Raw genomic sequence first — 24,902 nt, forward strand, 5'->3', positions numbered from 1 at the left:
GCGGGGAGGCCCCGCGGGGCCGGTGCGCGTGCCCCGCGCCCCCGGGGGCGCGCGCAGCGCCGGCCCGCCCTCTTTGCCCGGCGCGCGCCCCCATCCCCGCCCCGTGCGCGCCCCTCGCCGGCACGCGCGCGTCGCGGAGCTGCCCGGTGCAGCGGCGGCGGGCGCGCTCCAGGCGGGACGGGGGCGCGGGCGCGGGCGCGAGGCCGCCGTGCCGGGGCCGCGCGGAGGAGGCGCCGGGGAGGAGCGCGCTGCGCCGCCGCCCGGCCTGCCGCCGCTCGGTGCGGGTCCGCGGGGCGCGAGGAGCGGCGAGACCGCGGCCTGGAACAAAGGGAGGCCGGCTGGGGCGGGGGCGTCGCGAGCATGGCGGACCGCAGCCTGGAAGGCATGGCGCTGCCCCTGGAGGTGCGGGCCCGGCTGGCCGAGCTGGAGCTGGAGCTGTCGGAAGGTAACAGGCCCCGCGCTCGGCCGGCCGCGCTGTCACGGGGGCCCGGGCGCGGGCGGGCGGGCGGGCGAGCGGGCGGGGGTCCCGGCGCCGCTGCGAGCGCGGCCCCCGCCCTGCGGCTCTGCGTCGTGGGTCGCGGCCCCCGCGCCCGGGGCCTGGGGAGCGGGCCGGGGCCGTGGGGCCGGGGGCGCAGGACGCGGCCGCGGGGCCTGGGGCGCCGCCGGGGCGCAGGACCGGGCCGCGGGGCCGGGGCGGCCTTGCGCGCGGCCTGGCGGACGGGGCCGTGTCCTTGGTGCGCCGCGGAGCGCTGCCCACCGCGGCCGGGCCGGGGGCGGTTCCGCGTTGCGCGGCCTGATGCGCCGCGGGCCTCGTTCTAATGCGAAACTTGTCGTTGGACTTGAGGGTTTGATCGCCGGGGGCTGCGGCCCGTCCTGGCTGGACGGAGATAGTGCTACTATTGTTACCGCGGGCTGGGATGCGAAGGGGGGTAAAATTGGCAAACCTCCTCCCTCAGGCCGGGGTTCGTGCCGCGTTCCCAGCGTCTCCTACTTAGAATTTGTGACAGATTCGCTACAGTGATTTCATGGAGTGTTATATACGGTTTCTCATTTGCTCTTAATGGTGGGATCATGTGCTCAACTGTCACAAGTTTTAGATCGGGTTTTGCCATGTCTTTAAAAAAAAACCCACTAAAGTTCCGAAATGTTCAGGTTGCGTGTAGATTGGGAATTCACCCGGCTCACCCCAGGAAGGCCACTCATGTACTGTGGGGGTGGGGACAGGCTGGCGCGTCTCGAATTTATATTTGGAGCAGTTTCGTGGTGAACTTGTGTGTGTAACGGTTTTGCGGGGCTGGCAGCCAGAAAGTAAATTCATTCGTGCCAGTTTTCTTCAGCAGGGAGGAGCTGGTGTCGACCTCACGTTTTCCGTTTTAACTCTTTGAGGAGGTAAAGGTGAGCGCCTGGCGGGAAGTGCCTTTTCAGGTGCCCAGGTCTGGAGATGCTTCTGTCTCACACTTGGGGTTCTGCAGGGTTCTGTAATGTTCAACAGCCCCACGGGGGGACCGTGTCCTGGGCGCTGTGCTCAGCAGACTCTGTTGTGAAGGCTTTGCTAGTAGCTGAGCACAGCCCCCAAATGGAAATGCTCCTTGGGTCTGCACGGCTGGGGGAGATGTGCAGTGGCAGCAGATTGCTTGGCGGGATGAAGAACCCGTTAGAAAGCACCTGCCCAAGTTCTTTGACGTCGTCCGTGCCCCCATGGGTCCCCCCTCACTTTGCAGCCCTCGGTAGCTCTGCACCGAGGTTGTGTTGTTCCAGCAGCCCACCATTCAGGCAGCATCTCCAGACAAGCACTTCTGCCCTGTCTGTGTTGCACAAGTGCCAAGTGTCAGTCCCCCACCTGTGTCAGCGAAGTGGGACTCCGTGGGACCTCACCAGGGCCGCTCTGCCTCCACCATCAGACTCGCTTCTGCACATCCAGGGCAGTTCCTGGCCCCTAGTGGAGTGGCTGCTCTTGAACGTGGACACAGCACACTTGCCTGCTGGATGGCACTCACCCTTCACCACCAGTCACTCCTAGAATGTGTCTGTTTCCCAGGCCTCTTTCGACCAAGGTGTGCTCAGCCTAGTTCTCCGTGAACGCCTGGGTCCCTCCAGATTCTTAAAAGCACTTAATGGGTTTCTTACTGAGCATCCAGGCAGAGAAAGGGGTGTGTGTTTGCACGCTCTCTAAACCTCGCTAGGCCTGGCCGGCCACTCCTGAGTACGCCTCAGAGGGTTGCCGCTTTGGCTGTCCAGCCTCCGTCTCCCCCCCACACTGGCTGTGTCATCTTCGATTTGCTTTGTTCGTGCTAAGTTGATTGGGTTTCTCCTTAAGTTCTTTTGGAATTTTGTGTCTTGTGATCACGTAGTTTGACTGGCTTAAATTAGGTGAATCAGCTTGTTCCCGCTCTTGCTTAACAGAGGTCAAAGAATGGAAGGATCAGAAATCCATCTCTCCTTACATTTTAGAACTTAACCCCCCACCACATCCACTTTCAAAATGAAAAGTTAAAACAACTTTTAATGCTGAATGGCTTAAGTGTATCGTGTTCGTATTTTATTGTTAGTCAGGATTCACGTGGAGAGGATTCTTAAAATTAGTCTTCGACATTTTCTGAAAATATCAGAAAATATTGTGGAAACGTGTGGACTTTCCAGTGCTCAGTTCCTACAGAGGAAGATGGAAAAACAATTCCATTTTAAGCACATGATGTAGGTTGAAAAAACAGAGTCGGCTGTTCTCCCAGAGTCCCTGTGTGGCCTGCCAGCCCTGACGGTTGTGTATCATCTCAGCTCCTAGACGCTGGTCCGCTTTGGGTTTGCACTGTCTGCTGATGCTGATACAGACACTAACGTTTTGTTTCTCGGGTCACTGTTTGGTACAGGGTTGCGGATTGACTTCTTGGCTGTGGAACTCAGATTTTCACTTTCCTGCCCTGCCTGTTGCTTCCTCTTTTCTTTCCCTTGTCTCTTGCCTCCCAGGGCTTCCCTCTCTGGGCAAAGCTGGGCTCCTCTGCCTGCAGAACTGCGGTGCCAGCAAAGAACAGGAGCTTTCTGTGGGGAGATGTGGCATCAGCCCCTCCTTTGGGCAGTAGCATGCCTGCGTAGAGTTGTTGGTGTGGGGCCAGGGCTTGTTGGTCTGGCGCACTTGGGACTGAATGTGAGGGGAGAGGAAGCCGAGGTGGCTGGTTGCTGCTTGCCGGATGCCAGGTGGGGTAGCGGACTTGCCACAGGCTTTCCCCCAAGTCCTCTCCCCCTCCCTCCCCCAAATCCTCTCCCCCTCCCCCCCCAGATCCTCTCCCCCTCCCTCCCCCAAATCCTCTCCCCCTCCCTCCCCCCCAGATCCTCTCCCCCTCCCTCCCTCCAGATCCTCTCCCCCTCCCTCCCTCCAGATCCTCTCCCCCTCCCTCCCCCCAGATCCTCTCCCCCTCCCTCCCCCCCAGATCCTCTCCCCCTCCCTCCCCCCAAATCCTCTCCCCCTCCCTCCCCCCAAACCCTCTCCCCCTCCCTCCCCCCAAATCCTCTCCCTCTCCCTCCCCCCAAATCCTCCCCCCTCCCTCCCCCCAAATCCTCTCCCCCTCCCTCCCCCCCAGATCCTCTCCCCCTCCCTCCCCCCAAATCCTCTCCCCCTCCCTCCCCCCAGATCCTCCCCCTCTCCCCTCCCTCCCCCCAGATCCTCCCCCTCCCCCTCCCTCCCCCCAGATCCTCCCCCTCCCCCCCTCCCCCCAAATCCTCTCCCCCTCCTCCCCCATCCTCTCCCCCTCCCTCCCCCAAATCCTCCCCCTCCCCCCTCCCTCCCCCCAGATCCTCTCCCCCTCCCTCCCCCCCAAATCCACTCCCCCTCCCTCCCCCCCAAGTCCTCCCCCTCCCCCCTCCCTCCCCCTCTCCCCCTCTCCCCCTCCCCCCCATCTGACCTTTGGAATCACAAGTTTGTCTGCTTGGCTTTAAGAGGGCTCCCAGACCGGTTCATTAACATGTGGATAAACATTATTTGGCTTTAGGAAAAATTTAAATGGAAACATCAGCAAAGCAGGGAGGAAACAGAAAGTTTCTCAATACAGACCCATGTCTTGGATTAAAATCAGTTGTTGACTGAACTTCAGCAGGGACGTCTCCCTGTTAGCTGGTGGTTTGTGCCCTGGGCTGTGCACACCCTGGAGTGACGGGCAGGGCTGGGCAGTCCCATCCCCTCGCCCAGAAGAGGCTGAATTCTTATTTTGGTGGAACTGAGGGAAATGGCCTTGCGATCCAGCCTAGGAAAACCGTTCGTGTTTGCAGAAGCCCGTCAGCTTTTCCCTTTGCGTCTTTTTAGTTGTGAGTGTGCCACTGACTCCCTAACTCTTGCTCATGGGAGTTACTCGGTTTGTAAGGTACGGGGTTACTGCACTTATTACTTTTGTTCCGTAACTGAATCCAGCTTAACATTTTCTAGTGAGCATGAGACTGCCCAAGGAGGGAGGTGGGTGCTGACTTAAATAGCAGTTCTTTGTGTTGGTCAAGGAACCAGTATTTTTTTAAAATTGCAGATGAGTCATTCCCATGTGGCCGGCATCACCCCTGCCACCAGAGTAAACTCTTGAAGGGGTGGCGGGTTAGAAGGCGTGTAGATTGGGGAGGGGGGCATTTTCAGGGCTTCCGGCACGTGGCAGAAGATGGGCTTAGCTCCGGAGTCGAGTGCTGTCCGCCCAGCCCCTGTACGTTCTTGGAGGCCCCTGTGGCTGCGGGGCCGGCCACCGAAGCTGAAGCCTGGGGCCACCTTGCAGGGGCGGGAGGAGGAGACCGGCCGTCTCCAGTGTCCACCAGCTGTTCTTCTCAGGAAGAAACAGCGGACTCTGGAATACAGTTGCGTGAAAACGTTTTCTTCCAGACATCAGTAATTTGCTGTCCTCGCCGGGGGTCTGGGAGGGGGGAGAGTCAGCACATTCGGGGAATAATAGCTGAGCCGCTCCCCCTGGAATCAGACCTCAGCATTGCTAACAAAACCTGCTTACTCTGTGACATGCGTCTCAAAGCTGTCCCCAATAGCCGGAGCTATCATGGTGAAAGAGGTGGAATCCTTGGCTCAGGAAATCAAAAAGAATGTTACCTATATTAAAAATATTCACAAAATGGCAGCACTGTTATGTGTGGGCTTCGAAATGTGTGGACTTGCGTTTGGAGAGTTCTTCAGAGTTCTGAAAACAGTTAAATTTGAATGCTCTTTTCTCCATGAATAAATATAGACGTCAGATTTGGCCAGGAGACCAGGGAAGTCCATGCACACGCGTCAGAGGCAGCGACGTGTGTACGCTTGATCCCGGTGCTCATAGGCACCTGCAGTGCTGGAGTCATGCTTACATCTGAGTGTTGTGAGGTCACAGCTGTAACAGCCACTCCTTCTGTTTCAAACTGGGCCCACTGGTTTTATATTCTTGTTACGCTTTGGAGGCTACAGGCGGTTGGATGCTATGAGTCACTTTTTGTCTTCCTCCTCCCAGCCTGTTTCAAATGGGGTTGTCTCTTTTTTTAGAGCTGAAATGTTTTTTAAAGCAGTGATTTATGGGCTGAGTTGGAGCATTCTTCTGAATCGCGGAGAGAGTGCCTTGGGTACTCTTGTCTGATGTCACGTGCGTGGACTGACTCACCAGTTCAAGTCCTAGTCATAGTAAGATCCTCAGAGCCACTCAGGCACCTTCATGAGAGCAGAGGATTGGTTGTGGTCATTGCTGAGCTTTGCACGTTGGGGTTTATCCTGGGAGCAGGGGACGCGCGTCTGCTGTCGCGTGGAAGGCGCCTTGGGGATGCGAGGGGCTTCCGGCCACGTTTACTGCTCCTGTCCCCCAGCCCGTCCTGATGTTCTTCCTTCTTTCGTCGCGTCGTCCTTTTGTGTGTCCTGCAGAGGTCTCCTACACTGCTGCCGTACTCTGTTCTTGCTGCTGAGGGGTCAGCACCTTGTCGCGTCTGAAGAGGAGCGGTTGCATGCATTTGTTTGTGATGGTTTACAGGCAGTGCTCTCAGAGGGGAGACTCGGGTTGGGAATCCCAGCTGGCGGGGGTCTAGGAGTCAGCTCGCCAAAGGAGCCAGTGCTCAGGACCCGACGGGGTGTCGACGTTAATAAGCTCTTGAGAGAAATCAAGTGGGAAAATGCCGAGATCCTGCGTTGCGAAAGTCGGCACCACGCAAGCAGCCTTTTTCAGGCGGGTGGGGAGGTTGCTCTTCAGCTGCATTGCCGTCGAATCTGGCAGCGAGTAAAATCTGCTCTCTGGGCTCTGGGACGCTCAGACTGAGGTGGTTCTTTACCAAAGTGCCTTGTGCGGTAGGAATGGGAAGTTGGGGAGAAGGTTCTCCGAGAGGGTGAGGATGGGATTGGTGGTGGGTGAGGCAGGTCCTGGTCTTCCGGGCTGCAGGTCTTCAAGCATTTTTAAATCATTGCTTTTGAGGTTGGAAAGTGTGTTCTAATGAAAAGACTCCCGACCATGGGCTGGACCCAAACTGGTTCTGTTGGCACCAGAGAGCGAATCCTGACACACTTGTCCCCACTTCTGTGTGATTAAAATACTTTTACTGCGTTACCTGGTCAGTCAAGCCACATATTTTTCTGTTTTGTTTACTGGAGAAATGCTATCATATTTTAAAATTATGAAATAAAGTATCTGTAGATACGTCCCCTCACCCGAATGGGTGCCTCACCCCCTCCAGGCTCAGGTCTGAGCCCCTGGCTGAGGAGGAAGGCCATTCCCACGTCCCTCTGCTGGGCCCCGGGTCCCGGGGAAGAGAGGGGCTTTCTCCCCAAATCGCAGGGGGAGGCCACGTGTGTTCTGACCGCGTGTCCTGCTGACGGAGCTCGCCGGGCAGCGCCAGGCCTCCGCGGGCAGAGGCCGCACGTCCCGCGCCCGGGCAGTGGGGCTCAGCGGCCCGGCTCTGGTTTTGCTCCCGCCTCTCGCTCGCGTTGGTGGAGCCACGTGTCGTGTCGGGAAGAACACGATCATCCACGCTGGCCCCGGCCTCTCCCGGGCCCCTTTCTCGCCAGGCCGAGGCCACGTCCCCTGAAGGTGCAGCCGCCTGGGTCCGTGCTGGTGGCCGCCGAGGAAGAACCTCCCCGGCAGACCGGGGTTTGTGGGCCAGCTCACCTGAAATGGAAACAGAAATGGAACTGTGCTACCGACTAACTGGGGCTTTATGAATAAAGCCATGCAACGGGAGATCAGCGTTTTCTTGCAAGTAGAGCACCTCCCCTTATGTCCGTGTGACAGTGACTCACACCTGACGAAAAAGCAGCTTATGAATCCTCACCGAGGACGAGCGCAGTCGAACCGTGAGAGTGTCAGGACAGGAACAGGTGGGATCTGTCAGTGGCCAGACGCCTTGGAAGGACAGGCTCACTCAGGAGCCATCAGCCCGAGGGGCTGGATTTTAGTGCAGTGGGCACTTAAAGCAGAAACACCCATTGCTGATGTGTGGGTGCCCTTGTTCGGAGCCTCCGGAACCCCTTCGGGTCTTATTCGAAATCCCATTTGTGGGGATTTGCGTGAGGGCCTGGAGGCTTCTCCCGGGCGTGTCCGCTGAGAAGGCCTCCCCTCCAGGCCTCCTGCCCGGGGAGGGTGCGGCAGGGCTGTGCCCGCCCCTGTGGTCCCGGGCAGCCTCCGTCTCCTCAGCGGTCAGAGGGGGTTGTAGCGAGGAGGATGGGGAGGCAGCGTGACGGTGTCTGCCCGGTAACCACCCGGCTCCTGTTCCCTGCAAAGGGCTGACTGTCGCGGGGACGAGCTCCCTGGGCGCCCTGCTCGGCCCCTCCCCCGCTTTCCCCAGGGGACCCAGGTTATAGGTTCAGAAAAAGACCCCACTCACACTCGCGAGCCCAGATGGGCTCAGGGTGACCGATGATGGGAACCCAGCACCGTCACGGGGCCGGGCAGGCGTCGGGAGCTCGGGTCCACTGGCTCAGGGGCGCTCGCCCTGGGGACAGAGAGAGGGGCCTCGGGAGAGGAGCTGGAGACGAGGAGCTGGCACCAGGCGCGAAGAGCTGGCACCAGGTGCGGGGAGCACTTTCGCTTTCTTCCGCTCGGAGGGCGCCCTTCGCGGATGCTGCCCTGCGCGGGGATTGTTTTTCCCTTGAAGCCAAGACTTCCTTTCTGGTGGCCTCTTTGAGTCATTGTTCCTGGAAGCCCTTTTTTCAGCCCGCTTGCTTTTCAAGAGCAAGTTGGGGAGGGCGTCCTGGCTCAGATCCAGGCCCAGGTGTCTCTGGGGGCCTCGCGGTAGCTTCTCCTCCTGGAATCGCGGGTCACAGTCACTCCCGGCGCGGGGCGCAGCCGCCTGACATCCCCGGACCTTCCTCCTGGAAGGGCGCGTCCCTGCGCGGCTGTGGCGAGGGGCTGAGCTGGCGCCCCCTCGTCACGCCTGTGTCCCCTGACGCATGTGCGCGGGTGCTGCCCGGAAGGTCACACGGTGGGGTGGCGGAGCCGGGGCTGCTCCAGAGGCCGGGCTGGCTGAGCCAGCGGACCTGCGCTCCGTGCACCTGCCCGGCACCGGTGACAGTCCTGGGTTCCCTTTTGTTCCCTGATGGGTCCATTTGGGCCTGCCCGTGTGAGGGGGGTCTTCTTAACGGCTTTCATAAGCTGCTGCTTTTAAAATAAGGACCAGAGTATGAAGGGCCCCCTCCCCCCGTGGGCCTAATGGTCTCACAGAAGGTATGGCTTCAGTTCCGCGTGGTCATTAGGGGGCAGCTGCACTTCCCGCTCCATGCCTAAGTGAAGCATCAGGCTGCTTCAGAACAGCTTTTCTTTTCTTTTTCTTCTTTTTGGTCTTTTTGTCTTTCTAGGGCCGCGTCCATGGCATATGGGGGTTCCCAGGCTAGGGGTCCACGGTCCACCAGCCTATACGCCACAGCTACAGCAACGCTGGACCCTTAACCCACAGAGCAAGGCCAGGGATCAAACCTGCATCCTCATGGGTACTAGTCAGGTTCATTAACCACTGAGCCACATTTGACACATGTAATGGATGTTTGCAGGCTGCTGGGATTTAGTAATAAAAGTCACCTTTAAAGAGCTACTTAAGCAGGAGCGCCGTTCCATCAAACTTAGGTTATTAAAATAGAGCTAGTTAAACCCAAGGAAATAGTGTATCGACTTGCCAGGGTCAAAACTTAATTACCAGTGTTACTCTGGTACATTGTGGGGTACCTTATGCCCACAGGTTGCTGGTGGTTCGGGACTTTGGTGTGTGGATGGGTTTTGTTCTTTCATTTTGCTTTTAGCTCAGGTGAATATAGTTTCATTGCGGATGATAGAGTGAGGCTTACCTACCAGACAGAACCCTGACATGGCCCAGATGAGAACCAGCTCTTGGGGTTATTTTGCTGTTCATATCAGAGCCCAGACTTGGAGAATTTTTCTGTTACTTGTACACAAATTAGTATGAAGAGGAGGTTGTGAATTCTGCCCCCCTCCCCTTCAGATGGTGGTGAATTACTATTTAGCTCTCATACCAGTAAGGGATTTTATAATGCCTGTTGGTATTTTAGAATTTCCTTCCTGTTGTTAGGAAGATCTGGCCATGGACATGGGGCAGAAAGTAGCCTGGATTTGGCTCATTTCCTTCACCACTTGTTTGGTTTGACACAAACAGGATCCTGGGTGGAACTGGCCGTTATGGAAGAGTCTGAGTAAAACAGGCTTTCTCCAAGTGTGAGCACTGCTGTCCTCCGGGTGGTTCTGCCTCCCGTGGGTGCAGAGGAGCAGAGCCTTGGGGGAGGATATGGGCGGACGTTCCCTGAGTGGGCTGCCACCCGTGGGTGACGGTGGCCTGCCGCGGGGGCACTTACCCGGCAGGAAGCTCATGGGCTGGCTAGGTCAGGGGTCACTGGGCAGGTGCGATGACTGTATTCCGGAAAGATGGTGTGGGGTGGGGAGCCGTATTTAGATTGTTAGCAAAGATATGAAATAAACCTTTTAAATCGCATGGTGCCTTATAGCTTTCAGCTGCTTTCATATTGATCTTTTTCAGTTCTTTGAAAACATTTTCTAGGGAAATGACATTAGATTCTTTATAAAGACAAGGAGACTGGGTTTCACATGGTTAGGAACTCGTCATGAGTACTGGAACCTTGGCTTTGGGCGCATTTTTGATATCACGAGTGAACTGAGCGGCCAGGCAGCTTTCGAGAGCCTGGCTTTCTCTCAAAGCACGACTGGGGACCCAGGCTTCTGCCTGGAGGTCAGCACCAGGAGCTCTGTGGAGTCCTGGGTGCTCTTGGGAGGGCGCAGCGGGCGGCTCCCTCCCCAGTGGCCAGTCCGGTCGGCGAGGAAGACCTGACGTTTCCCCTGCACCTGGCTGTCTTGGCCGGAGGCTTAGGCGGCACATTTTTTTAACTGACTGCCTCAAACCCTTACTTTTAAGGTCTGAGCTTTCATTGAGGAGCTGAGTATGTTGGCGTTGGCCGTACAACCTGGTTACCTGTGTGTTTGAGATGTTCCTGTTTCTCATGGGAGATACACAGCATCCTTTGGAATCGGGAGGCTGGATATGGTGTAGTTTGTCAGAAATCTTAATCGTTTTGGTCAAGAGACGATGCTGTTAATTCTTGTGTCAACTTCCGGGAGAAATGTTCTGAATGAGGTTCCAGGAATAACCTCTTCAGTCTTTTCAAGGGTGACCTCTCCCAGAGCTTCGTATTACTAACCCGGGTGAGGATGTTTGAGCCGCCACCAGTCGCTTACGAGGCAGTCAGTCTTGGGTCTTTTATGTAGAGTGCTTTTATTCCAAGTGGAGTGGCCTGCCCGTCTGACCTTCTCCAGGCCTCGCGGGATGGGGTCACGTCTAATGGATGTGAGCCACCCTCATCTCTGGTCCCCGGAGAAGCAGTCTCGTCAGTAGGAGTGGACCGTGCATCGCTCGGAGCTTTAAATCAGATGTTGCAAATTGCTGTCTTTGTGGGCGTGAGCAGTCTGTTGTCACTGTTTATGGGGAGGACGCTTGTGTGTCTCAGGCCACCACTCACTGCTCACACACGCTGAGCCCTGGATTAGGCGTCTTAGTCTTATACAGATTAGTCTTTTTTTTTCGGCCACACTTGTGGCACATGGAAGTTCCTGGGCCAGGGACTGAACCCACGTCACAGCAGTGACCTGAGCTGCTGCAGTGACAGCGCAGATCCTTAACCCGTTGCACCACAAAGGAACTTCTCCCAGGTAATGTTTTTTGAAGGACATTTGTCTCACAGAAGGGAAGCACCTCAGAGAGCTTGCCTGAGGCCACAGGGCTGAGCAGTTGGTGGGAGGCCGCTGGGCAAGGGCCTCCTGAGCTTCCTGCCTGGAGCCCGCCCTCCGTCATGCCCGGAGTTAGAATCCAGAGGAGGAAATAAATGTTTAAAGAGATACCAGATTTCATGGTATTGTAGTGACTTCATTTTACAGATTTACTTTTGCATACCCCAAATGATGTGTTTTTTCCACCTGATGTAACAATTAACTTAATTACCAGCCATTGCTGGTACAGAGTTCCATGAAGGGTATTTTAGGAACCTGTTGTCTCAAAAAAGATCCCTTATTTTCCTGATGATAATATGCTTAATAAAGTTGCTGGGGTTGTGGCTTTCTTTTGTTATCTTATTTTTAGATCCTTGAGGGAAGCTATTTAGAGATTACTCATAATCAAGTGAAAATAATCCAGTGATTAGATAATCCTTTAGGACAAATCTGTCTTCCTTTCTTTTATGTAAATAAAACAAAATCGTAATCCAGATAAATGTTGGCAGGAATGACCATGTTTAAGGTGGATAAGATCGGTGTGTGCCTGGCCATCCTGGGACATGGTCTCCGGAATATTCTAGAACATCTGTCCTAGTCCCGCTATTTACACCCTCCCGATTCCCTGACTACTCCCATTTGCCCCAGAATTTTGAATTCATGGGTCCAAGATGGTGTCTATACGTGTGTGGATGTATCACTGCCTTTGCTGTAGGATGGGCCATTTGAACAGTGCTTCTGGACAGAGAAAACCTCCTATTCTTGGTCAGAAACCATGTAGCTCCTTCTTACTAAGGTAGATATTCCAGTATCTCGTCTTAAATAAGCAAATCCCAGAACAACGATGGTTTTGTGTTCTGGGTGTTTACCACAGTTGCTCGTTAGAAGTATGGCTGCTTCACCCACTTACTGGAAACCGCATGACTCGCTTAACCAGAGAACATGGATTATCTGTCTCCAGGTATTTTTGTGCATTTACTATTGCACCTGTTCTGTTAGCTGCCACAGCCACTCGGCCTTGGCCACACCTGTAGAATTAAGGGAAACAAGGTCCTTTCCAGTTTATTTTAAATCTAAAGCTGTCTTATCTGCATGATAATCTTAAAGAATGATACAATTTGACTTTTAGTGGATTATTTTAATTTGGTTACCTGTGGCTGAATCACTTCACTGCTTTGTGAATTAACTATTTTTTTGATGTCTTCATCCTATGGAGCCAGCCAGAGGCTCGGCTGTAGGCTCAGCTGAAGTGTTCGCCTTGTCATCGTTGTCATCTGGACCTTCGACTGCCCCCCGCTTTCTCCGTGATGCCAGCCGTGTGCTCCGTATTGAATTCCTGTCTTTCCCCTGCTCTCAGTTCCGAGTCCCTCCCTCCTCGTCGGCCTCTCGGCCGTGCTCTGTCCTGCCTCTCCCTCCGCCCTTTCCTCTGTTGTGTTGTCTCTCTGACCCATGGGCCCTCGAAACGTGGTGTGTGCGTAGGGGTCCTGACTGCTGTGCATCTTTGATGACCTGTCGAAAGGACTTTTTAATAAGATGCCTCTACCCCTCCAAGCGACCTTTCCATTGCCTCAACATCACCTGTTTTGTGGACTGTGGAAAGTCTTAATTGTTTTTTGTGGGGTTTGGCTGACCTTTCTCTGCCCTACCGCCTACTCCACCCAGCCATGTGTCCTCAGACTCTGCAAGCCTGTTTCAGCACTGGTTACATGCAAAGTGATTAAAAGGGCTCTATAAATAAGAGAGCACATGTCGCCACATAACCACGTTCCCTGTCGCTTGAGCGTGGGTTGTCCTTGCTCTCGTGCTGACCCTGAGGGTCCGGCCTTTGTTTGGAAGCAGCTCCTGGTGAAGTGGGCCTGAGACGCGAAGGTGGTCACAGCATTGTCGCCACTTACAAGTGGGCAGTGAAGACACTTTCGTCTGAACAGCAGCTGAAAAGCAGCGTGTGTTCGGCTTGGCTGTTGGATGACCTTTTTGAGAAAAGCATCTGGCTGTTGTCACACCTTGGAAGCTGTGCTTACGTTGTTTTCTGTGTTGTAATTAGAATTTCCACAGTTCCTAAAGGAGATATTGGCTTATTTTAAGGAGATAAATTACTTTACCATAAAAAGCTCTCTGTGGATTTAGATGGACGAGGTTTGCTGTAGTACTTGCTCGTTTACTATTTAACAGCACATAGAGTGGAATTTGAGAGGCCGAACGTGCCGCGCCCCCCTTCCCCCCCACCGCCGTTGCTGGCTTGCTGGTGTGTACTTAGGTGGAAGAGTGTGTGTATATGTGCAAACACGTGTGCATCTGACTGGTGAAAACACATCTGATTCCAAAGCGAGGTAGAGATTGTTTTTTGCTGTGTGAGAGCTTTTGAATTGTGTGCTTCCTCAAGCGTTTGCTTCATTTGCAGCTTATTGAGTCAGGGTCTTCGTTAGACACCCGGGGTGATGACAACATTTACATCGTCCAGAGCGCATAGGCTGCAAGCCTGGCGGCGGGGGGTGTTGGTACCAACAGATTAGTGTCAGGAGGACCTGCCTCCGCGGGGGCTGTGAGTGCGGAGGGAGGAGCAGCCGGGGGCCGGGCGGCTGGGGGGCAGCACCTCCCTCACTGTGTCCGGGGCTCCCGTGTCCGGGGAGGGCGTCTTCCTCCCGCTCCTAGCCCGGCTGGCTCTGGCTGTGGCAGAGGGGCTGGGACTCGGACTTGGTGTCCAGAGGCCCGTGTGAGTGACTGTTGTCTCTGAGAGCATCCTGTCCAGTGGGTGGCACTGATTTAGACTAGAAAGTTGGCCTCTGAATTTGACGTATCCTTGGACCTTCCTGCTCGAAGCAGATCTGTGGAAGTGGGTGGGGACTTGGAAGGTGGCAGAACCAGGTGCCAGTGGACTTGCCTCCGGCTGCACGGGGCTGGAGCGAGTGGACGTGCAGGGCCCCTGCCCTGAGCGCTGACAGGCCCTGCCCAGCACCTTGTGGCACCTGCTCTCGCCTCCGGCTCCGGCTCCCTTTCCTTTTCTAAGGACCCCCCGCCCTGCCCTGGCGCCGGGCCGCGTTGGGCTTCCAGGGCAGTTTCTGTGTTCTCCCTGAGTGGTGACTGGGGTCCCTCTGCGGTGGGAGCGGCCGGAAGGGGCTTGGTGGAGGAGGCACCGGTGGCAGGTGACCTGTTTCTGTGCAGAAGTCCTGAACCTTCCACTCTTGGGGCTGGAAAGACAGACTTGCAGTTTTCCAAGATCAGAGAAAATCTCTTGTTTGTCTGTCTTTTAGTGGAATGGCCATGATTTACGTATTACGTTTCACTCTTTCTGGGTCAGAACGAGAGTGTCTTTTTGCTTCTTCGTGGTTGATTCTGTGTCATCGGGCAGGGGGTCTGTGGCGCCTCGCGGGCCTGCGGTTCAGGGCTGGGGAGTTAGGCTTAGCTCTGGGCAGCGGTGTGTGGAGGGAAGGGCTGTGGCCTCCCCTGGGCACGGGCTCTGCCTCCCGCCCCCCCCCAGCCCTTCCTGGGGTCTCCCCTGCAGCCCTGCCCCTGTCACGGTCTGGCGGCCACACCTTTGTGAGGACACCTGGCCAGAGCCTAATTTCTTTCTAAATGCGGTGAGCTCGATGCGCAGTAAAAATGGAGTAAATGAGTAAGACTGGGTCCCAGTGCAGGTGTCAGTTACCTGCCTTATGCCACGAAATAGCTCATTTCCTGGGACACGTAACTGCTAAGATCAGACAGCGTGCTCGCTGCTCCTCTCTCCGCACACTTCTTCTTTTTTTTTTTTTTTTGTCTTTTTGTCTTTTTGCCTTTTCTAGGGCCCTACCGGCAGCACATGGAGGTTCCTAGGCTAGGAGTCTAATTGGAGCTGTAGCCACCGGCCTACGCCGGAGCCACAGCAATGCGGGATCCGAGCCGTGTCTGCGACCTACACCACAGCTCACGGCAATGCAGGATCCTTAACCCACTGAGCAAGGCCAGGGATCGAACCTGCATCCTCACGGATCCTAGTCGGATTCGTTAACCACTGAGCCATGATAGGAACTCCCCTCTTCGCAGATTCTAACTCCACTCGTGTGAACAGAGGGTCCCAGTGTGTGTAGAAGGGGGCCGCAGGTGGTTCCTGGGGGCCTTTGGGGAGGGTCTTGGTGGGGGGCATTTCCCCCCTTTACACATGTCCAGATGTATTTTAAACAAAGAATTTATGTATTTCAGTAGAATGAAAATTATGTTTTATGGTATAACGTCTTCTAAAATCATAATGAAATTGTTGGCACCATAAACCCAAATAGTAGATGGTCATTACAAACAAATTACAGTTTTTATTCAAACACGCGACTTCCTTCAATCTTCCCACAAAGACGGCGACCGAGGCAGCCTGGGCCCCCGCCCACCTGTTTTTCCTTTGGGACCCTTGCCTGCAAGGCTGGTAGGGGAGCCCCCGGCTGCTTCCATTGTAGGGCGTGCAGTGCTTCTCAGGGGGAGATGCCTGTCAGGGTGGTCCGGGGGAGCACGATGGCACTGACCCCGTGCCTCAGCCCAGGCACCCTCACCAGCGCCCCCTTCCCCCCCGGGTCCCAGCCACTTGGCGTCTGGGGGCCCGGGCCAGTCGCCCTTGCACGTCCCTGCAGGAAGCCGGTTCAGCTTGTGCCTGTCACTGCCCTTGAAACTTGCACAGGTGTGGCGAGCACTCAGCCTGCACCCTGACAGCCAGGCTCTGTTTTACCACCTGTTCGTTCCTTCCTGCAGGAAGCCAGCTGTTTGTTGGAGTCACCTGGGAAGCTGACTGTCTGCCCCAGCTCCCACCTTCAGACCGACCGTCTCAGTAGGGCAGGGTTTATGGGTGCCGCTGGCCAGTGGGCGCCTGGGCCCTTCCTGCCCACTGGGAGTTAAGTATGTATCTCTTGGTACCAGGGTGTCTGAGTGGAAGGAGAGAAGTTGTTGGCTCTGTTTTCCATGTTCCCAGGAGGAACGAAAGGAACACGTGTTCATGGTTGGCAGGTGTGAGGAGAACTGAGATCGGAATCGCGTGAACTTTTTTATCAAGTGTCAGTTACCCCTCAGTTAAGGCCGAGGGCGGGACGCTAAGGGCTGGGCTGGCCCCTCCACCTCACCTGGAGTCAGGGTGCCCAGCAGCAGTGGGGTGGTAGGTGCAGGTGTCTTTCAGCCTCTGGGGGTCATTGCAGGTTCCTGAAAGTTCAAGCCCTGAGGGGGGAGGGGCTTCTGTGAAGGATCCCCCACCCCTGAGTGTCGACCCGTTCATGCAGGTGTGTCTAGGGATGCGGGCCCAGTGAGAGCCTTAGCGGCTGCTGCTGGCGTTGGATCCTGTAAGAGGGAGCTCAGCTCTTGTTTTTATTTCGCCATCACCTGTTTCTCCTGGTTCTCGTGTGCACGGTTCTCCAGGGAGGTGGCGTGAGTTCAGGGCTTCCTGGAGGGAGAGGCAGGCTCGGGAGGGGGTGGAGGGACAGTCGCAGCCCCAGCCTTCCACAGGGGCTCAGACATAGATCCTGTAGACTCATTGGAGAAAACTCAGAAGAGTCTGAGCAACTGTGTGTGTTATTCTTCTGAAAAGCTTATTCATGTACTGCAAAGTTTTCTGGAACTGGTACAAATAGCGTGTTCCCTCCTGGTCGACATCTGTTAGTGGACTCGTGCAATTAAAAATCTCGTTGCAGATCACGGAGTGACTGTTTGTTTACTCCCTTCCCTCTTTTTTCCCTGTGGAAAAGCACCATTCAGTTACGGGATGAAGTTAGTAATTAGATAAAAGTCGCAAATATATAACTTCAAAGAAGTTAAAAGATGTACCTTTATATAAGTCATTAAAAAAAAAAAAAAAGGCAGGTAACAACCCCAGGATCCCCTGGTGCAGAAATGTTACATTGATTCTCTCTTGTATCCGGGAAACCGAAATCTTCAAAGCTCTGTTTTCATTTTCAAGGTCAACTTCCGGCTAGGTCTGTCCTCACCAGACCCAGGGTAGAGAGTGTGATGCTGGAAAGATGATTTCAGCATTTGCCAGTCATAATTCACAGGCATTTCTTATATTTAAAAACATTTCACAGTTATAAAAATTTGCTAACATATTCATTTTTTTTGAGTTTTATTGCTATATATTTCTTCAGGAGTCAGTGAGAACCGCCTAACTTTTCTGCTGTACTGACTTATAACCTGTTCAATTAGGAGTTGTAATTCCTTCTGCCCTAAAGTTTATAAAAAAGGTTCCCCATATATTTTTATTTTTATTTTTTGGCTGTGCCTGTGGCATGTGGAAGTTCCCAGTCCAGGATGGGACCTGAGCCTTGGCAGTTACCACTCTGAGTCTTTAGCTGCTAGGCCATCAGGGAACTCCCATACTTTACAGTTTTTTAAAGCATCACAAATATTATTTTAGAATATAAGTTGACATTTAAAAATTTATAAGTAACACTATAAAAATTGGGACAAATATTGTAAAACTCATCTGTAATTTTACAGCTCAGCATATGGCAATATATTGTATTTCTCCTTGCTTTTTTTTTTAATTTTTATTTTTTTTCTCTTTTTGTCTTTTTAGGGCTGCACCTGTGGCATATGGAGGTTCCCAGGCTAGGGGTCGAATCGAAGCTGTTGCTGCTGACCTATACCGCAGCCACAGCAACACCAGATCCGAGCTGCATCTGCGACCTACACCACAGCTCACGGCAATGCTGGATCCTTAACCCACTGAGTGAGGCCAGGGATCGAACATGCAACCTCATGGTTCCTAGTCGGATTTGATTCCACTGCACAGGACGGGAACTCCTTCTTGCCATTTTAAATGTCCTTAGTCCAGAAGTGTAACGGTGATGCAGCAGCGTTGGTACTCTGGTTGGTCACAGTTTCATAGGTATTGTTGTGTTGGTTTATTGGAGCAGGTTTTTGTTCTTTCCAAGTAAAAGCAGGGTTTGAGGTTAGACACCTGCCCGGGACTCACCAGTGATGAAGGTGGCCAGTACCCACACCAGGACTGCCTACCGGGTAATTTCTAGTCGAGGGCTCATGGAAGTTCAGTGGGCTTCTCCAGTTAGTCCTTTTCTCCCTCGTGGAGCATAATAAAATCTCCAGGTCCTTAGAGTGTGTCTTACAAAGGTTTGTCCGTTGCGAGGCACTATGCTTTGTTAAGAAAAAAGTCAGATGAAAGTTTATCGGTTAAGATGCCTCTGAATTGAACTACAATGAAAACACAAAAACTCAATCCTTTCTATTTTTGATATGAACTTCTTATTCGATAAAAGGATTGCAAATGTTTTCTCCCCCTCTGTAGTTGTCTTTTCAGTCTATTGAAGGTTTTCTTTGCCGTGCACAAGCTATTTATTTTTTATTTTTTTTATTACTCAATGAATTTATTACATTTATAGTTGTACAATGATCATCACAATCCATTTTCACAGGATTTCCATCTCACAACCCCAGCGCGTCCTCCCACCCCCCAAACTGTCTCCTTTGGAAACCATACGTTTTTCAATGTCTGTGAGTCAGCATCTGTTCTGCAAAGAAGTTCGATCTGTCCTTTTTTCAGATTCCACATGTCAGTGAAAGCATTTGATGTTGGTGTCTCATTGTATGGCTGACTTCACTCAGCATGATAATTTCTAGGTCCATCCATGTTGCAAAAAATGCCAGTACATCTTCCTTTTAATGGCTGAGTAATATTCCATTGTGTATATGGACCACATCTTCTTGATCCACTCCTATGTCGATGGACATTGAGGTTGTTTCCATGTCTTGGCCATTGAAAATAGTGCTGCCATGAACATTGGAGTACAGATGTCTTTGCGAGTCATGGTTTTCTCTGGGTAGATGCCCAGGAGTGGGACTGCTGGATCAAATGGTCGTTCTATGTTTAGTTTTCTGAGGAATCTCCATACTGCTTTCCACAGTGGTTGCACCACTTTACAACCCCACCAGCAGTGTCATAGGGTTCCTTTTTCTCCACATCCTCGCCAGCACTGATTGTTTGTAGATTTTGGATGCTGGCCATTCTGGCGGGTGTAAGGTGGTACCTCCGAGTGGTTTTGATTTGCATTTCTCTGGTAATGAGTGATGTTGAACATCTTTTCATGTGTTTCTTGGCCATGTGTGTGTCTTCTTTGGAGAACTGCCTGTTTAGATCTTCTGCCCATTTATTGATGGGGTTGTTTGTGTTTTTGGTATGGAGCTGCCGAAGGTGTTGATACATTTTGGAGATGAATCCCTTGTCAGTCGATTCACTTGCAAAGATGTTCTCCCATTCTGTGGGTTGTCTCTTCGTTTTGTTTAGGGTTTCCTTGTCTGTGCAGAAACCTTTCAGTTTGATTAGGTCCCATTTGTTAATTTTTGTTTTTACTGTCATGACTCTGAGAGATGGATCTGAGAAGATGTTGCTGTCATTTATGTGGGAAAGTGTTTGGCCTATGTTTTCCTCCAGGAGTTTTATAGTGTCTGGTCTTATATCTAGGTCTTTAATTCCTTTTGAGTTTCTTTTTGTGTATGGTGTTAGGGAGTGTTCTGATTTCCTTCTTTTCCATGCGGCTGTCCAGTTTTCCCAGCACCACTTGTTGAACAAGCTGTCTTTCCTCCATTGTATAGTCTTGCCTCCTTTGTCATAGATGAGTTGGCTGTAGGTGCGTGGGTTTAATTCTGGGCTTTCTGTCCTGTTCCACTGATCTATATGTCTGTCTCTGTACCAGTGCCATATGGTTTTGATGATTGTTGCTTTGTGGTATAGTCTGAAGTCCGGGAGCCTGATTCCTCCAGCTCCATTTTTCTTTTTCAGGATGTCTTTGGCTATTCTGGGTCTTTTGTGTTTCCAAACAAACTTTAAAATATTTTGTTTGAGTTCTGTGAAAAATGTCCTTGGTACTTTGATAGGGATTGCATTGACTCTGTAGACTGCCTTGGGTAGTGTAGTCATTTTGATAATATTGACTCTTCCCATCCAAGAGCATGGGATGTCTTTCCATCTATTTGTGTCATCTTTGATTGCTTTCATCAGTGTCTTATAGTTTTCAGAGTACAGGTCTTTTGTCTCTTTAGGTAGGCTTACTCCTAGGTATTTTATTCTTTTGAATGCGATGGTCAACGGGATTGCTTCCCTAATTCTCTTTCTGATCTCTCACTGTTAGTGTATAGAAATGTCGTCGATTCTGTGTATTAATTTTGTATCCTGCAACTTGGCGAAATTCATGGATGAGCTCTAACAGTTTTCTGGTAGCAACTTTAGGATTCCGTAGGTACAGTATCATGTCATGGGCAAATAGTGATAGTTTTACTTCTTCCTTTCCGATTTGGTTTCCTTTTATTTCCTTTACTTCTCTGACTGCCATGGCTAGGACTTCCAGAACTGTGTTGAAGAGTAGTGGCGAGAGCGGACATCCTTGTTCCTGATTCTGTCAGCGTTTCACCGTTTGAGAATGATGTTTGCTGTGGGTTTGTCACATGTGGCCTTTCTGATGTTGAGGTAGGTTCCCGTCATGCCCACTCTCTGAAGGGTTTTTATCAGAAATGGGTGTTGGATTTTGTCAAAGGCTTTTTCCGCGTCTATGGAGAGGATCACGTGGTTTTTATTCTTCCGCTTGTTAATGTGGTGTATCACACGGATGGATTTGTGGATATTGAAGACCCCTTGCATCCCTGGGATAAATCGCACTTGATCATGATGTACGGTCCTTTTAATGTCGTGTTGGATGCGGTTTGTTAGTATTTTGTTGAGATTTTTTGCATCTGTGTTCATCAGTGAAACTGGCCTGTGGTTTTCTTTTTTTTGGTGGTATCTTTGTCTGGTTTTGGTGTCGGGTGATGGTGGCCTCATAGAATGAGTCTGGGAGTGTCCCTTCCTCTGCAGTTTTTTGGAATAGTTTCAGAAGGAGAGGTGTTAGCTCTTCTCTGAAACTTTGATGGGATTCTCCTGTGAAGCCATCTGGTCCTGGACTTTTGTTTGTTGGACGTTGTTAAGTCACAGTTTCAGTTTCGGTTCTTGTGATTGGTCTGTTCATCTTTTCTATTTCGTCTTGGTTTTTAGTCTTGGAAGATTGTGCCTTTCAAAGAATTTGTCCATTTCTTGTAGGTTTTCTGTTTGATTGGCGTATAGTTGCATATATAGTAGTCTCTTAGGCTCCTTTGTGTTTCTGTGATGTCTGCTGTTACTGCTCCTTTTTCATTTCTACTTTTCTTGATTTGAGTGCTCTCTCTCTCTTTTTCTGGATAAGTCTGGCTAAGGGTTTATCGATTTTGTTGATCTTTTCAAAGAACCAGCTTTTCGTTTCATTGATCTTTTCGATGGTTTTCTTTGTTTCTAGTTCATTGATTTCTGCTCTGAGCTTTATGATCTCCTTCCTTCTGCTGACTTTAGGTCTTGTCTGTTCGTCTCTCTCTAGGTGCTTTAGATGTAAAGTTAGCTTGTTTATTTGAGCTTTTTCTTGTTTCCTGAGGTGGGCTCGTATTGCTGTGAACTTTCCTCTTAGAATGGCTTTTGCCGTATGTATCCCATAGGTTTTGGAGTGTCGTAGCTTTGTTGTCATTTGCTTCTAGGTATTTTTTAATTTCCACTTTGATTTCTTCAGTGATCCATTGGTTGTTTCGTAACATGTTGTTGAGTCTCCCTGTGTTTGTGTTTTTTGCAGTTTTTTTCTTGTTGTTGATTTCCAGCCATATAGCGTTGAGGTCGGAAAAGATGCTTGACATGATTTCAGTTTTCTTAAAGTTCCCGAGATTTGATTTGTAGCCCAGGATGTGATCCATGTTAGAGAGTGTTCCGGGTGCAGTTGAGAAGCATGTGCATTCTGTTGCTTTTGGATGGAATGTCCTATAAATATCTATTTAGTCCATCTGGTGTAATGCAGCATTCGGGGCCTGTGTTTCCGTATTGATTTTCTGTCTGGATGATCTGTCCCTAGCTGAAAGTGGGTGTTAACGTCCCCCACTATTATTGTGTTATTGTTGATCTGTGCTTTTAAGGTTGTTTGTTAGCAGTTGCCTGATGTATTGTGGTGAACCTGTGTTGGGTGTGTAGATGTTTAAAATGGTTATATCTTCTTCTTGGATTGATCCTTTGATCATTATGTAGTGACCTTCCTTGTCCCTTAAAATAGTCTTCATTTTAAAGTCTATTTTGTGTGTTATTAGTATTGGTACTCCAGCTTTCTTTTGATTCCCATTTGCATGGAACATTTTCCTCCATCCTCTCATTTTCAATTTGTGTGTGTTCCTAGAAGTGAAGTGGGTCTCTGGAAGACAGCATATGTATGGATCTTGCTTTTGTATGCATTCAGCCGGTCTGTGTCTTTTGGTTGGGGCGTTCAGTCCGTTAACATTTCGGGTAATTATTGATATGTATGTTCTTCTTGCCATTTTATTAATTGCTTTGGATTTGTTTGTGTTGCTCTCTTTTCTTCCCTTCTTCTCTTGTTCTCTCCTCTTGTGGCTTGATGACTATCTTTAGTGTTGCATTTGAGTTGATGTTTCTTATTTTTTTGTGTATCAGTTGTAGATGTTTGGTTTGCACTTATTCTGAAGTTTTGATATGAGTCTCTCTCTATATGAGATAGTTTTAAGTTGTGGGTCTCTTAATTGCAAGTGCATCTCCAGTGTCCTGCATTTGTACGCTGCTCTTCTCAGGATGTCTGATTTTGGTGGCCTAATTGTGCGTGGGTGATTTTGTATCTTTACTGTATGTATACCTTGACCGGTGAGCCTTGTCATCTGTGGAATTTTTGTTTCCTGTTGTGGCCTTTTCTCTTCTGCCTGGAGAAGTTCCTTTAGTATTTGTTGTAAAGCTGGTTTAGTGTTGCTGAATTCCCTCAGCTTTTGCTTATCTGTGAAGCTTTTGATTTCTCCTTGAAATCTGCATGAGAGCCTTGCTGGGGAAAGTAATCTTGGTTGGCGGTTTTTCCCTTTCATCACGTTGAGTGTATCATGCCACTCCCTTCTGGGCTGCAGAGTTTCAGCTGAAAAATCTGCCGATAACCTTATCGGGGTTCCCTTGTCTGTTATTTGTTTCTTTTCCCTAGCTGCTTTCAGTATTTTCTCTCTGTCTTTAATTTTGGTCCGTTGGGTTAGTATGTGTCTCCTTGGGTTTCCTCCTCGGGTTTATTTTATATGGTAGCCGTTGCGCTTCCTGGATTTGAGTGAGGGGTTCCTTTCCCATGTTGGGGAAGTTTTTGGCTATTGTCTCTTTGAGCATTTTTTCTGTCCCCTTCTCTCTCTCTTCTCCTTCTGGCACCCCTATGATACGGATGTTGGTGCGTTTCACGTTGTCCCAGAGTTCTCTGAGACTCTCTTCATTTGTTTTCGATCTTTTTTCTCTTTTCTGTTCCCGATCCGTAATTTCCACTCGTCTGTCCTCCACCTTGCTTATTCCTTCTTCTGCCTCCCGTATTCTGCTGTTAGCTGCGTCTAGTGAATTTTTTATTTCAGGTATTGTATTTTGCATCTCTTCTTGTTCACGTTTTCTATCTTGTATCTCTTTGGTCAGCGTTCCCTGTAAGTTATCCGTCTTTGCCTCCAGTTTATGTCCAACGTCTTGCATCATCTTCAGCATCAACAGGCTCAAGTCTTTTCCCTGGAGGCTGAGAATCTCCTGATCACTTAGCTGATTTTCGGTGGTTTCTTCTTTCGCCCTCATCTGAGTTATAGTTTTGTGTCTTTTCATTTTGATAGTTTTTTGGTGTGGTGATCTTTTTACAGATAATATAGTTGTAGCCTCTCTTGCTTCTGTTGTCTGCCTCCCTTGTGGCTGAAGTTGGTATGGGGGCTTGCTGTAGGCTTCTTGATGGGGGTGGGTGCTGATGCCTGCCCATGGATAGGTGAAGCTGATTCCTATCCTTCCGGTGGTTGAGGTTTTGTTTGTGGATGATATTAGAGGTGGCTGTGGCACTGGGGGGTCTCCCGGGGGATCTATGGGACACAGCCTGTGGGCAGCACTGCTCATGGTGAACTCTCCATGCTCGTGTTCCTGAATGCTTGTGGGCAGCTGTTCGGTGTTGCTTGCGAGGTCAGAATTATCAGGAATGGCTTTTTAACGGGTATGTATTCAGTTGAAATGTAAAGGCTTTGGTTGGAGTGCAGAGCTGGAGGAGGAACTGGGCCAGGAGCAAGTGACGTGCGGGGCTTACAGCCCCTTGGGAGAGAAACTGCATATGGACCTTCCTGTGGCCGGAACGTGGTCCCTACAGTTGGGTCCCTGGGGAGCCAGGAGTGGTTCTGGGGGAATCTTGGCTGAGGCAGGCAGACGTGGGTCTGGGGTCATGGCCTTGTGGGGTGGTGAGCCGGCCTGTGGAGGGGGGCTGGGAGACAAGGGCACTGACAGCCCCATGACCATACTGGGGGAGAAACCAGGAGAAGCAGGAAGCGGTATGGAACTGAAGTTGGTGGTGGTCATGGGGAGCAAGGAGCCAGGACTCTGAGGTGCTCTGGACACCACATGGGATGAGAGTTTGGGGGTATTTGCCACGAGTGCAGCCCCTTGGGAAGCAGTGGGAAGTGGGGAGTGGGGAGTACCCAGGGCTGAGCCTTGACACTGTCACCAGGGATGGGGAGGGGGAAGCCTGGCCTGATACTGAGAGGAGCTGGGTTGGGAGGCAGGCTGGTGTGAGGCTGCACAGGGAGTGGGGCAGAGTGGACTGGCCTCCCCGCCTGTGTTTGGGCTCCTGGGGTGGTTGCTTCCCACAACGCAGGGTCCCTCCAGCCCCCATGGTGAGCCTTGTGTTTCCTGGGACCCGTGGCTCTGGCTCATGC

At 51.6% G+C, this 24,902-nt stretch overlaps 1 protein-coding gene across 4 annotated transcripts in view; it reads left to right on the top strand.

Moving 5' to 3' along the window:
- The first annotated feature begins 237 nt into the window (after positions 1–237).
- DIP2C (disco interacting protein 2 homolog C) overlaps positions 238–24,902 on the top strand; it is a 380,657-nt gene continuing 355,992 nt past the window's right edge. For all 4 annotated transcript variants that reach the window (XM_084980632.1, XM_084980628.1, XM_021065077.2 and 1 more), the window contains exon 1: positions 238–445. Coding sequence is in view for 2 of the 4 variants with exons in the window: in XM_021065077.2 (XP_020920736.1) it covers positions 361–445 (85 nt within the window). In the remaining 2 variants the exon portion in view is untranslated. The remainder of the gene's footprint in view (positions 446–24,902) is intronic.

This window comes from Sus scrofa, chromosome 10 (assembly GCF_054392235.1).
Source record: "Sus scrofa isolate SSC_HxYL_T2T_F1_AM1 chromosome 10, Sscrofa_HxYL_maternal_Yorkshire_Landrace_v2.0, whole genome shotgun sequence".
Lineage (NCBI taxonomy): Eukaryota > Metazoa > Chordata > Mammalia > Artiodactyla > Suidae > Sus > Sus scrofa.